The sequence below is a fragment of the Schistocerca serialis genome, chromosome 2 (genome assembly GCF_023864345.2).
Source record: "Schistocerca serialis cubense isolate TAMUIC-IGC-003099 chromosome 2, iqSchSeri2.2, whole genome shotgun sequence".
NCBI classification, from domain to species: Eukaryota; Metazoa; Arthropoda; class Insecta; order Orthoptera; family Acrididae; genus Schistocerca; species Schistocerca serialis.
In genome coordinates this window covers 1,162,298,647-1,162,313,782 of record NC_064639.1, presented here as the reverse complement: position 1 = coordinate 1,162,313,782, position 15,136 = coordinate 1,162,298,647, and the positions used below count along the sequence as shown (strand labels likewise).

Sequence of the window (15,136 nt, the reverse complement as noted above, 5' to 3'; positions counted from 1 at the left end):
AAGTAGTAACATATCTTTCAAATGTGGAAACGAAAAAGAAACTTTTTGTTGGGTTTTCGACGAATTCACTTGGCAAATACAGAGGCGAAATTTCACTCCTCGAATTAAAAGACCTTACGAGTGTTATTTTGACAGTAAAATACACTAGAATAAGATGAGGACTCCAGAAATCTGTTGCGTCAAATGTGTAACATTATGAACTGGCTGATTAAAAGGATCTTGTCCCATGCCTTTTTGCATGCTGTGAAATGACGGGAACCCAAGGGTCATGCATCCGACTGCTGATTCTGCTTGACAAATATATTTCGAATTAGTTCATAGCCCAAACATACTGTAGATATCCGTCTGTAGAATCAGCAATTCGACTAGTTCGTCACGGACCAGGTCTTCCCATACTAACTCGATCAGACGACAAAACCGTACGCGAAGATTGTGAAAATGTTGATATTAATGAATTACAACAACAGAGCGATCCAGACTTTCTGAAGGGCGTTACTACAAATTAACCTCACTTTCTGGCATACGAGGATTTGATAGATTTTGGTTGTTGAATAAAATCGGAAGGTTGACGCCTGTTCATTGACTCCTCGAAAACGAGCTTGAAAGGGATTTTACCACGTAAAGGAAATAAGTTTCAATCCATTCTTGTGGCCCATGCAGTTGTTATTGAGGAAAATTACATGAACATGCTTTTATTTCTGTCAAGTATCCGTTATTATGACTGTTCATGGTAGATACGTGCAGATTTTAAAGTTATACGTATTCTGCTTCGATTACAACTTCGTTATACAAAATTTTGCTACTTCTTGTGCATTTGTGATAGCAAAGATAGAATCAATCATTTTATTAAGAAAATCTGGCCAAAGAGAGACTCATTCAACCTAGAACACGTAAACGTTTTTCATCAACCACTTGTAAGTGCTGACAAAATGTTATTGCCTCCATTACATATCAAAATATGTTTGACTGAGAATTTTGTGAAATCAGCGGAACGTGACAAGAAAGCATCTCTCTTCCCAAAAACCTAATACCCGAAGATTACTGAAGCGGAAATAAAAGAGGGAATACTTGTTGGTCCTCAAAGTACACATCTTATGAATGATTCACACACTGGAAGCCTTTTAAACATGCAAGAATCGGCTGCATGGAACTCTTTTAAAAAAGTTGTCATAAACGTGGGAAACTGCAGGCCTGAACATTACAGAGAACTGGTCAGGGAGTTGACTGAGAGCTACAAGGGCATGGATTGTAATACGTCGTTGACAACACATTTGTTGGTCTGCCATCTTGATTTACTCCCTGAGAACCTCGGCGCTGTCAGCGATGAACACGGCGAGCGTTTCCAACGAGGCACAGCCGAAATGCAAAAACGCTACTAGTGGAAATGGAGTCAAAATATGAGGGCGGATACTCGAGGCAGATGTTGCTCAAACGAAGTGTAGTCGAAAATCTGATTCACATGCAATTCACATGCAATTTGATACAATTGAAATCTCACCCACTTCTCCCTCTGAAATTAGGAAAACGATAAACTTGCTTAAAAGCAAAAACTCACATGGAATTGATGGCATTTCCAGCAAAATACTAAAAGCTTGTTCTCGACAGATAAGTAAGATTCTCAGCCACCTGTGTAATAGCTCTCTGGAACAGGGCATTTTCCCTGATAGACTGAAATATGCTATTGTTATACCTTTGCATAAAAAGGGGGATAGATCTGATGTCAACAATTACCGTCCAATCTCCCTTCTAACAGCTTTATCCTAAATTTTTGAGAAAGTAATGTATTCAAGAGTAGCTTCACATATCTGTAAAAATGAAGTACTAACAAAATGTCAGTTTGGTTTCCAGAGAGGTTTTTCAACAGAAAATGCCATATATGCTTTCAACAGTCAAATTTTGAATGATCTGAATAACCAAACACCACCCATTGGGATTTTTTGTGATCTCTCAAAGGCTTTTGATTGTGTAAATCATGAAATTCTGCTAGACAAGCTCAAGTATTGTGGCATGAGTGGGACAGTGCACAAATGGTTTAATTCGTACCTAATTGGAAGAGTGCAGAAAGTTGAAATAAGTAGTTCTCGTAACATGCAAAGATCAGCACATTCCTCAAACTGGGGAACTATCAAGAATGGGGTTCCACAAGGGTCAGTCTTGGGTCCTTTGTTGTTCTTATTATATATTAATGACTTGCCATTCTATATTCATGAAGAGGCAAAGTTAGTTCTCTTTGCTGATGATACAAGTATAGTAATCACACCTGACAAACAAGAATTAACTGATGAAATTGTCAATACTGTCTTTCAGAAAATTACTAAGTGGTTCCTTGTAAATGGACTCTCACTGAATTTTGATAAGACACAGTACATACAGTTCCGTACAGTGAATGGTATGACGCCATTAATAAATATAGACCTTAATCAGAAGCGTATAGCTAAGGTAGAATATTCCAAATATTTAGGTGTGTCCATTGATGAGAGATTAAATTGGAAGAAACACATTGATGATCTGCTGAAACGTTTGAGTTCAGCTACTTATGCAATAAGGGTCATTGCAAATTTTGGTGATAAACATCTTAGTAAATTAGCTTACTACGCCTATTTTCACTCATTGCTTTCATATGGCATCATATTTTGGGGTAATTCATCACTGAGGAATAAAGTATTTATTGCACAAAAGTGTGTAATCAGAATAATATCTGGAGTCCACCCAAGATCATCCTGCAGACATTTATTTAAGGATCTAGGGATATTCACAGTAGCTTCTCAGTATATATACTCTCTTATGAAATTTGTTATTAACAACCAAACCCAATTCAAAAGTAATAGCAGTGTGCATAACTACAATACTAGGAGAAAGGATGATCTTCACTATTCAACATTAAATCTAACTTTGGCACAGAAAGAGGTGAATTATACTGGCACTAAAGTCTTTGGTCACTTACCAAATAGTATCAAAAGTCTGACAGATAACCAACAAGTATTTAAGAAGAAATTAAAAGAATTTCTGAATGACAACTCCTTCTACTCCATAGAGGAATTGTTAGATATAAATTAAGAAAAAAAAAGAAAAAAACAAAAAAATTAAAAAAATTAAAAAAATAAAAAGAAAAAATAAAGAAAATAACACAAAAAATAAAGTTGTTATATTAACTTAAGTATGTTGTTAAATTAACCTAATTATGTCATCTATTGGAAAATTCGACTCGTTCCACATCATTACGAAATATCATATTCGTGATCCGTGGAACTAGTATTAATCTAATCTAATATAATCTAATCTAATCTAATCATCCATTTTGGGTACGTAAAATGTATTCCAGCTAAGATTTTACATTTACTCAAATGAGTGTTATCAACGAGGCAAGCAGAGAGATGGAGCCCCGTGCACTTCAATCATATCACCAGTATTGGTGTCATCCTTCGACATTAATATCCTTAAGGTGACCCACTCTAAGTGAAAGTAAGTTTTTATTCGCTTAAATAAATGAGATTCGGAATGGTTACTGTCACAAACCCATTCACTTCTTAATACTGTGGATTGCTGTGGCGCCATCTGCATCACGATAATTCATATTTGGAAGTTTCCTAGCAATAGTGGTCAGGCTATTACAGAAACGTTTTCTTACAAACTGTAAAACAGTTTTACAGTCACCTGCGTCGCATCATGCCAGTGGTTCTTTGCCCTGGTTATCTAAGAGCGTTAGTAGCTTAGTAGCTTCTGTTGAGACCATTTTGGAGAGAAACAGGAGCTTGCTCAGAAGAATAACACTGAGTCTTCTCTCATCTTAGGAAAGGAATGGCACGACATGCGGACCACGCTGAGCCCGGCATTCACTACTACGAAGATAAAGAATATGTTCGTGCTGATGACAGAGATTGGACAGCAAATGATCAGTTATCTTTCTGAGAAGACAGCTGAACACAAAGGTGAGTAATTACTCCATTAGGGTGATTTCTTAATCAGATATATTCTCGAGTAGCGTAAGCAGGAGAAACGTGCACTTCAGACAATTTCAAATGGAACCTAATGGTATTAGTAAATATTAATCGGAGAGAATCCACGGTGCGCAAATGTCACTCTATAACATCCAAGACGTGCTCACCAGCACTGAGGACTGGTAACCTGAATGCCAGCACCAGAACCTTCACGTCCATAGACTGTTCGTCGAATCGTTTCGGCGATTCGAAAGCTGTAGGGTGGTATATTGTTTTGCAGAAGATACAACTCGTATGCTATAGGCGATTAACAGTGTGCGCACGGCCAAACATTACACTTCTGTATCCGTCCCACGTACGAATTCCGACATACAATTTCCATTCAAGAGCTCCTACTGTTTTACCTCACTTTCAATGCGGATAACAATGGAATCAGCAAATCTTATCATTCGTATCGTTTCACCCGAAATTTTAAGCCCCCTCTTGCACCTTTATCTGCTTCACTGCTTCGTCAATGGTTGGATTGATGAGTAAGGCCAAAAGAGTGCATCCTTATCTTACACCCTGCTTATCCGACCACATCGTTCTTCGTTTTTCATTGTTATTTTTCACTCTTGGTTGTTGTAAAACATGTATCTTACCCATTTTCCCCGTAACTGACTACCGTTTTTTGTGAGAATATCGAAAATGCTGCGCCCTGTTACACTGTCAAACGCTTTTTCTAACTCGACAGATGATATGATTTTCTTAAGTCATGCATCCGTTATCGAGTGCAAGTCAGAACTGCCACTCTTTTGCCTTCATGTTTCCTAAAGTCAAACTGATCAGTCTAACATATATTGAATTTTCTTTTCTGTTCCTGCGTATTCTTCTCAGAAAATTGGATACACGAGCTGTTAAGCTGATTGAACGATAGTGGTCATACCTATCTGTCCATCTTGTTTGTGTGGATGATAATTTTCCGAATGTCAGATGATACGAATCAAGTCTCATAAAGTCTACATACCTAGCTGAATAGTTTGTTGCCACTTCCCTCAATAATTTTAGAACCTTCGTGGGAATGTTATCTGTACTTTGCACTTTACTTTATTCTAAGTCTTTCACAATCCTGTTAAATTGTGACTCTATTGCTGGATCTCATGCGTCTTCCATATCGGCGTCCATTGCTTCTTCTGTCACACCAGACATGTCTTTCTCTCATAGAAGCCTCCAGTGTACTCTTTCCACCTACCTGCTCTTTCCCCTGCGTTGAGCAGTGGAGTTCGCATTGTACTGTTGTAAGTAGGCTGTTTAGGTTTTCTTATTGGTAACGCCACGTAGCGCTCTGTATGAAAATCACTGGCTGTGCTGTGTGCAGTCTGTGGCTAGTTTGCATTGTTGTCTGCCATTGTAGTGTTGGGCAGCTGGATGTGAACAGCGCGTAGCGTTGCGCAGTTGGAGGTGAGCCGCCAGCGGTGGTGGATGTGGGGAGAGAGATGGCGGAGTTTTGAAATTTGTAAGACTGGATGTCAATTATGACTATTAAGGTAAATACATTGTTTGTTCTCTATCAAAATCTTTCATTTGCTAACTACGCCTATCAGTAGTTAGTGCCTTCCGTAGTTTGAATCTTTTATTTAGCTGACAGTAGTGGCGCTCGCTGTATTGCAGTAGTTCGAGTAACCAAGATTTTTGTGAGGTAAGTGATTTGTGAAACGTATAGGTTAATGTTAGTCAGGGCCATTCTTTTGTAGGGATTTTTGAAAGTCAGATTGCGTTGCGCTAAAAATATTGTGTGTCAGTTTAAGCACAGTCTAGTATAATTGTTCAAAGGGGACGTTTCACTGTTAGTGTTGCCGCCTTTGCTTTTAATTTCACCGAACGTTGTCATGACTTCTCTGTATCTTACACAGTAATCTCACAATGATGATGTTTCTGACGACCCGCTCAGCTTGTCTCTTGGGCCTTAAACCGGTCCAGCCCATCCCTGAACAATTATTTGTTTCCCAACATATTTGTCAGGGTCCTTTTTTTCTAGTATTGACGAGAATTTCTCCTTTAAGAATATTGGTAACTCTTCTTGAGCATCTTGGACAATTAATGCAGCTGAATGGAGCCTTTGTGTAACCACTCAAGTAATAGCAAAGAACCAAAATGTCATGCTGGAAACAGCAAATAATTTGGAAAGAACGTATTATCATCTTGGGCAACCCTAGAACTCATTAAGTTGTACAACAAATAGTTTTAAGTATCTGACTGAAACGGTACAAGCTATTGATGATAGCTGCTTTTATTTCCTCAAGGTTCCAGTGGAAATGACGTCCTGACACTGGAGATGAAGGAATTTTTCACTCGTGTTACCAACGATGTAATAGCCACAACAGCATTTGGTGTCAGGGTGGACTCGCTGTCGGAACCCAACAATACTTTCTACAGCATGGGCCGCGCTATGAGCAATGTGAAAGCGCTTGTTGCTTTTGGTTACTTTTTCTCGCCGAAGCTCATGAAGGTAGGCATTTTATTCAAACGCACAGTACATAGGTTCATCATCTACCCTCCATTAATATAATTTCTCTGTTTCATGCACGGTAGCTGTTGAACATTCCGTTCTTCGACCGAAGGGCGGAACGGTACTTCAGGTCGGTGGTTGCAGATACTATCAAGACGCGAGATAAAGAGGGAATCGTCCGTCCAGATGTTATCCAGCTGCTGATGCAGGCTAGGAGGGGTGAACTGAAGGCAGAAGAGGACGAGCAGAACGGCACCAGTGCAGGCCGGCGTATGAGTAAGTACAGAGCGTTGGAGTCCAACCATTAAATTTACGGACATCTACCACTGAACGGGAGTCGGAATCCAACAAAATAGCAAAAAATGACATTTCATTTCTTATACCTGTAAAAATTCTTTGATTTTCTACTTAAAATCCTCCAACATTCTTTAAGAAATTCTATTCAGAAATACCTTCCCCGATTATCTAAATTATACGTGCGCTCAGTAAAAAATCACCTACCTTACGGTGTGTTCGTATTCAAACCTCCGAATTTTCGAAAACATGAGATAGAAGTCGGTGATTTCACTCCTTTGCAGTAGAAACTTTGATATTTCCGTTGGTATCATCGTCATAAAAGCCAGCCAAGTTTACTGTTCGTTTTTTGATTTTTGATTTACTGTTTTGGGTCCTGAAGCTAAGAACATTAGAGGACGCTTTGAGATATAACACAAAGAAACTATAGCAGTGCAATAGCATGGAAATAAGACATAATGTAAATAATTTGCAGTTGAGGAAGCAAGCTTATAGGCAACATGTTTTCATCGATTATCAAGTGGCGGCAATCCTCCACATTTTGATTGTCCAATCGGTCCTAAGTTGTAGTGCCAAGAAAGGGAAGTTCAAACTGTTGAAGTTATTTATCATCACCAAAGTGTTATCCCAGGAGCAGTTATGTAAGCAATTAAACCAGAACATAACGCTTTGAGACATATCTAACGAAATGTCTTCACGGTCGTACTCAGAAAAAAATGAGTTATTTAATGAGGCCACGTGAGTAGATTAAAGGTTCTGGAAAGGGTATGCGTTGTTCCTGTTGTTAATACCATCAAAAGTGTATCTGGACAGCATACGGGCAATGTGTGAATGCACGACGCTCAGTGTCAGCTGAATTTTACAACAAGAATGCACGGGCGACAAAGGGAAGAAAGCTTCTATGTAAACAAGAAGAACCGGGAGATGACCCGGATTATTCTCCTGGACACTTTTTTTATTATAAAATTAGAATTATTTGTGAATTTCATGACAAATTACTTTAATAGAATTTTGTAGCATTTCACATTTTCAGTGTGATACGTATCTTTGCCCCAGAAACCACTTAACCAAGATATTCAGAATTTCAGAAATGCCACAGAATACTAGTAGGAGCTATTCAATTAGAATCGTGACAAGTACTGGCCTTTCTCTGAATTAGAATTCCGTAGAAATTTTTCCAGTTAAAAACGGCTTAACGGAAAAAATCATAAATATCTTACCAACAAGGAAAAAAAAATTGATTCTAGTTCAGTGAAATAAAAATACCTGTTGAAAATAGCAGTCAAAATTTAAAAACTCTAGCTGCAACAAATCCAGAGATAAAGATACATAAATATGGCAGGTGGTGACACCCATGGTCTCTGGGTAGCGTCTTTGATTAGTAATCAAAATGTTATCGGTATCAGGTTCGAACCCCGCCACCGCTTAAATTTTCAATAAAAAATTATCTGTACTGGCAGCTGAAGACTCCCGGCATAAGAAGTCACCCTCATTCTACCAACGGCTTTGTCAAAGAGGGCGGAGGAACGGACAGAGATTCGGGGCACTCTTTTACCTTGGAGTGGGAAACTGCCCCTAGAGCCGGAAGAATCGGCTATCATCAGCGGCATGAGGATGGGAGAAGGCAATGGAAACCACTGCTTTAAAGACACAGAATGTTTATTCACACGACGTGTGGCCTGTATTGAAAAAGTGTCATGATGATCTCTCCATTGGCAAAATATTCCGGAATAGTCCCCCATCTGGATCTCCGGTAGGTGACTCCCAAGGGGGAGGTTTCCATCAAAAAAGATTGAATAACCAACGAAAGGATAACGTTCTACGAGTCGGGGCGTGGAATGTCAGGTGTTTGCACACGGTAGGAAAGCTAGAAAATCTGAAAAGGGAAATGCAAAAGCTCAATCTAGATACACTGGGGATCAGTGAAGTGAAATGAAGAGCAGACCAAGTACAGGGCAACATCAACAGTAGCAGAAAATGGTGTAACGGGAGTATGGTTCGTTATGAATAGGAAGGTAGGGCAGACAGTGTGCTACGATGAACAGTTCAGAGATGAGGTTGTTCTCATCAAAATCGGCAGCAAACCAGCATCCAAAGAAGAGCGGCGTGTTTCGTCACAGGGTTATTTGATAAACGTGATAGCGTTACGCAGATGTTTAGCAAACTTAAGTGACAGACTCTCCAAGAGAGGCGCTCTGCATCGCGGTGTAGCTTGCTGTCCAGGTTCCAGGTTTGGAGAGGGTGCGTGACTGGATGAGGTACCGAATATATTGCTTCCCCCTCCTTAGATCTCCCGAGGAGATCACGAATGTAAAATTAGAGAGATTCGAGCGCGCACGGAGGCTTTCCGGCAGTCATTCTTCCCGCGAACCACATGCGACTGGAACAGGAAAGGGAGGTAATGACAGCGGCACGTTAAGTGCCCTCCGCCACACACCGTTGGGTGGCTTGCGGAGTATAAATGTAGATGTAGATGTAGAACTCACCACACAAAATAAATGAATACGAACCTTTCTTAAGATTAATTAATTTGGTGGGTCTGGAGTACATGATTACGTAAATGAGTGCCTGTACACACTGCATACTTTGCATATTGAAAAAATTACTACTAATGCGCTTTCACATATTAAGAAAACACACTTCTCAAGTGATTGCTGTTGAAATTGTCAGATTTCTGTGTTTACATTCGAATAACTTTGACTCTAGGTGTATTTTGATGTATCCGGAAGAAGAAATCGTGACTGTAGTCAGTTAGATAAGAAACAGATACGAACAACAAACAGCCAGGTGCTGAGGTATTTTCATGGTACATCATCGCTGCAGTTACTGGTGTCCGTGTTACGTCATCTCCATATCTGATACACAGCAATGATGCACGGTCAAGCACATCACCTCTCAGACTGTGGGAACAGCCCCCAAAGACGCTGACTACGATTTTTATTCATAGCACTGAATAAACTGCATACAGTCCACAATGCGAAAGAATACTAATATGTCAGTATTGTTCTTGCCTGTCGAATTTCGTTGCTTTCCAAACTGTTGATTAAATCGTTGTCAGTTCTGTTAAAGTGTTGTTCTGCCTCGGCACAGAACTCACCGAAGAAGACGTGGCGGCGCAGGCGATGTTTTTCTTCTTCGCTGGCTTCGAGACGGTGGCGAGCGTGCTGACGTTCTGCAGCTACCTGCTGGCCACACACCAGGACGTCCAGAGGCGGCTGCAGAGGGAGGTGGACGAGCTGATGCAGAAGAGCGGGGGGCAGCCCAGCTACGAGCAGGTCACGGGCAGCCAGTACCTCGACATGGTCGTCTCTGGTAAGCTGCAGATACCGACTCCACTCGGCGAAGTTTTGTAAGAGCGTGCATTCCACAAGAGCTAATTAGCGTGCACTTGTAAAGCCGCACACTCACATCCGACACAGTATATTCGTAGATTACAAGTATCTCCACGTTTAGAGACTGCTGTTGTTTCGCAACTGTAAGCGCAGTTACTGAAAGACCGCTCCACTTGTTGATACGTTCTTTAAGACCACGGACCTGTAAGTGTACTTAAATAAAGAGTAAATCAGCAACTGGTGCGGTTTTTCATTAACCAATACTCGTAAGTGCCTCTTAGTTCCTAAGGGAATGATGCATTCCTTGGCTGACATTGTACTTCTTAGTGTCGTAGTCTATGGCGACACTTTTTCAGACCGATAATCCATGTAGGAACCGTCACGTATTCCGCAAGCAACAATTGTCTGAAACTGTGCTTGCTATACTCGTTGACGACATATAGAAAGCCTTCGATATGGCTCCGTATGTCTAGTAAGATATCATATGTGTTTACGGAAGATCGGAACAAGGTCTCTTAATTGAGGACTTACTAGCAAGAGGAATCTCAGTGGATAGCGTCTAATAGCGAGACATGATTCCAAGTGAAAGGAGCACCCAGGGTATGTACTGAAGGAAGTGTAATACCTTTCAGGCTGTATACCGAGGTGACTTGCGGCCATATCGGTTGGACCCTAGACGACTGGAAAACCATAGCTTCATCATATGAATCCCGATTTCAGCTGGTAAGAGCTGATGAGAGGGTTTGAGCGTGGCGCAGACCCCACGATGTGGAAGCTGATAGTGGTCCTCGCTCGGGCGTGAGTGTGTGTGCTGTCCTTAGCGAAAGTTAGTTTAAGTTAGATTAAGTAGTGTGTAAGCTTAGGGTCCGACGACCTAAGCAGTTTGGTGCCGTAAGATCTTACCACAAATTTACAAATACTCATTTGATCACTACATGTGACGCGAGGCGGACCCGCCATTATTAAAGGAGACCAAGGGTATTGTGTCGTCAGTAGAGAAGCACTAATAGAAGAATGGGTCGGCAAAGAGAGCTCAGTGCCTCTGTATGTGGAATATTCATTGGATGTAACTTGAGTAACATTTCTTTTGGAACATTTCAACTACTGTGAATGTGCCAAAATGGACTGTTGCTAATGTCATTGCGGAAGGGAAAACCAAAGGAACACCCACAGGTACACCGAACCAGAAGACGCTTGAGCGCCGACGGGCAGGGACCAGCCGAGCGCTGCGGAGGGCGGCTGCGAAACGTCGCATGAAAAAAGCAGGATAATGAATCACTCTTTGATTACAAAATGCTTCCTTCTCGTCTCGTCGTGTACGATTGTAAGGCCAATTTGACGCTGTTTAAGGTCGCGCTGTGTGATAGACTGTCATGTGTACTTAGTGTAAAGTCGTAGACTTTCGAACCACCTAAGAGAAAAGTGAATTTCTTTTCCATCTCATGTTTTTGCCTTCTCTACCGCCTGCCTGTGTGGCCGAGCGGTTCTAGGCGCTACAGTCCGCAACCGCGTGACCGCTACGGTCGCAGGTTCGAATCCTGCCTCACGCAGGGATCTGTGTGATGTCCTTAGGTTAGTTAGGTTTAAGTAGTTTTAAGTTCTAGGGGACTGATGACCTCAGAACCACACCTTGGTGAAAGTGTACATAGCAGATTTCAAGCCGATATAAAGGCAAAGTGTAGGCATGCCCCATATCAATCTCCACTAATGGGTGTCCTCATACCTTTGACCAGATATCGTAACTACGTGGACACCTGATCTTTGCTATACAGACGCAGCCTCCAGTGAGTTTTACAGTATTCTCCATCTTATGATTATATACTGTGTACGTTTCTCAGCCGCGTGCTTTCCCTGTAGCCTAGCCCGTGTTGTGAGTGTAAGCTGCTGGTGAGCGAGACCTCACTGCTCGTCCCGTTTCCACAGAGACGCTGCGCATGTACACCCCAGGCTCCGCCTCCGACCGCAAGTGCGTGAAGCCGTACCGCCTGCCCGCCACCGACACCTGTCCGGACGGACTCCAGCTGGAGCCTGGAGACGGCGTCTGGATCCCCGCACACGCCCTCCACCACGACGAGAAGTACTTCCCTGACCCCGAGCGCTTCGATCCGGAGCGCTTCAGCCCGGAGAACAAGCACCTCATCAAGCCCTTCACCTACATCCCGTTCGGCGTTGGACCTCGTATTTGCATTGGTAAGCGATTTTCTGTTCCACTTTCTTCATCTTCTCTACACATTCTTTTTTAACGTAACTATCCCGTCGATACAGATTTTCCTCTCCACTGTTACTATTGATGCTTAAATGTTTAACGAAAGCTGTTTACATAAACACTTTACGTGTATTTCACTCCTCATCTTCACTATTAAGTACTGTCTGGGACACTGACAACGTCAAAACCATCTACACTGTGTTTATTGCACTTGCTACAGAATTGTTTAAAAACACACTGGGTGTCATTAAGTGGCTGCACTCAATTAGGCGTTTAAGTGGATAGTATTTTGCATGAGGCTCTGATTCAATGGAACGTTATTTTGGTCCTCGTTAAACTATAAATGTATTTTTACGTTTCATTGCAACTGTCAAGTGTCAGATATTGCTGTGTTATTTTGACGAGTGACATTGAATGTAGCAGAACCGTAATATTAAGCAGCATCTTTAGAGTCTCATGACAGCTGTGTTAGGGTACTGTGAGGCCAGCGCAGCGTACCACTTATTCAGTGTAGTCGTACAAAATTTTTTTTAATGACTCTGGTGGTAGTCTTCTCAAAAATTTTCGTCCGCTGTTACACTTGGAGTTAGTTCGTGATCCCTTGAGAAATGAATACAGCCAGAGCAGCAGTAACAGTTAATTATACGCACTATAGGTCCTGCGTTAGTTATGCAGTATGTAGAAACGTGCACAACATAGAGTAGCATGGAGACCTGGTTCAAACAATTTTTCTGACTGAAGACAACAGTAGGTTCTGCATTCAACACTCAGTTGGGCCTGTGTTTTTTATGCGTCTCATAAGAGGGCCATTTCAAAAGTCCTGCACGCTGCACATGCCCGACTGTTAAGGTGGCGTTATCGAGTTGAAATTCATGTCACTTGTGCACGAGATTTTAGTTGTGACAGTCGTACATAGCGATCAACCAGTACATTATGACGACCCACTTAGTAGCCGGTTCGTCCATCTTTGGCACGGACAACAGCGGGAATGCAATGAGGCTTTGGTAGGTGGGTGGAGGGAGTTGGCACCACATCTGCACACACAGTTCACCTGACACCCGTAAATTCCGGTGTGGGGGTCGGTGACCTCTGACGCCATGTTCAGTCACATCCCAGATATGTTCGATCTAGGTCATATCTGACCAGTTGGGGAGCCAACACATCAGTGTCAACTCACCACTGCCTTCCTCGAAGCAGTCGATCACACTCCTGGGTCTTGCTACGTGCCGTATTATCTTGTCGAAAAAAGCCACTGCTGTCGGGAAAGATGATCGTCATGAAGGGCTGTACGTGGTCTACAACCAGTGCACGATACTCCGTGGCCGTCACGGTGCCTCGTACGAGCTCCACTGGACCCACGGATTACCACGTGAATGTTCATCAGCGCACAATGGAGTCGCCGCCAACTTGTCTCTGTCCTGCAGCACAGGTGCCAAGCAGCTGTTCCCCTGGAAGACGACGGATTCGCGCCCCCCGACCGACACGATGAAGAAGGCATGGGGGTTCATCAGATCGTACAACAACGCTCCACCACTGTACCAACGTCCAGTGCCAGTGGTCAAATGTGGACTTCGGTCATAGTTGCCGATGTCCTGGCTTTAACATTGACACACGCATGCGTCGTCGGCTATGGAGGCCCATTGTTCGGACTGTTCGGTGCCCTAGGTGTTCAGACTCACTTATACTCTGCCCAGCATTAAAATCTGATGTTAGTTCCGCTACGGTTCGCCGCCTGTCCTGTTTTACCAGTCTGCCAGCTTTCGACATCCGACATCCGTAATGAGGGGGACCGCCCAGCCCCATAAAATCCGCACGTGGTTTCACTTAACAAAGGCAAGGCCTCCGGTCCAGATTGTATAGCAGCCAGGTTCCTCTCAGAGTATGCTGATACAATAGCTCCATACTTAGCAATTATATACAACCACTCGCTCACAGAAAGGTACGTACCTAAAGACAGGAAAATTGCTCAAGTCACACCAATACCCAAAAAGGGAAGTAGGAGTAATCCGCTGAATTACAGGCCCATATCACTAACGTCGATTTGCAGTAGGGTTTTAGAACATATACTGTATTCCAACATTATGAAGTACCTCGAAGAAAACGATTTATTGACATATAGTCAGCACGGATTCAGAAAATATCGTTCTTGTGAAACACAATTAGCTCTTTATACTCATGAAGTAATGAGTGCTATTGACAGGGGATGTCAAATTGATTCCATATTTTTAGATTTCCAGAAGGCTTTCGACACCGTTCCTCACAAGCGTCTTCTAACCAAACTGTGTGCCCACGGAGTATCGCCTCAGTTGTGCGAATGGATTCGTGGTCTCCTGTCAGAAAGGTCACAGTTCGTAGTAATAGACGGAAAGTCATCGAGTAAAACAGAAGTAATATCCGGCGTTCCCCAAGGAAGTGTTACAGGCCCTCTATTATTCCTGATCTATATTAACGACATAGGAGACAATCTGAGTAGCCGTCTTAGATTGTTTGCAGATGATGCTGTCATTTACCGTCTTGTGAAGTCATCAGATGATCAAAACAACTTGCAAAATGATTTAGATAAGATATCTGTAAGGTGCGAAAAGTGGCAATTGACCCTGAATAAAGAAGAGTGCGAAGTTATTCACATGAATGCTAAAATAAATCAGCTAAATTTCGATTACGCGATAAGTCACACAGATCTGAGGGCTGTAAATTCAACTAAATACTTAGGGATTAGAATTACAAATACCCTAAATTGAAACGATCACATAGATAATGTTGTGAGTAGAGCAAACCAAACACTGCCATTCATTGGCAGAATACTTAGGAGGTGCTACAGGTCTACCAAAGAGACTGCTTACACCACGCTTGTGCGCCCTTTTCTGGAGTACTGCTG

At 42.2% G+C, this 15,136-nt stretch overlaps 1 protein-coding gene across 1 annotated transcript in view; it reads left to right on the top strand.

Annotated features, from left to right (window-relative positions):
• The window catches only part of LOC126458626 (cytochrome P450 9e2-like), a 30,303-nt gene that overhangs the window by 6,004 nt on the left and 9,163 nt on the right, over positions 1-15,136 (top strand). Inside the window, exons 3-7 of the mRNA XM_050095794.1 lie at positions 3,792-3,929; positions 6,221-6,426; positions 6,510-6,702; positions 9,811-10,032; positions 11,976-12,242. Of these exons, the coding sequence (XP_049951751.1) occupies positions 3,792-3,929; positions 6,221-6,426; positions 6,510-6,702; positions 9,811-10,032; positions 11,976-12,242 (1,026 nt within the window). The remainder of the gene's footprint in view (positions 1-3,791; positions 3,930-6,220; positions 6,427-6,509; positions 6,703-9,810; positions 10,033-11,975; positions 12,243-15,136) is intronic.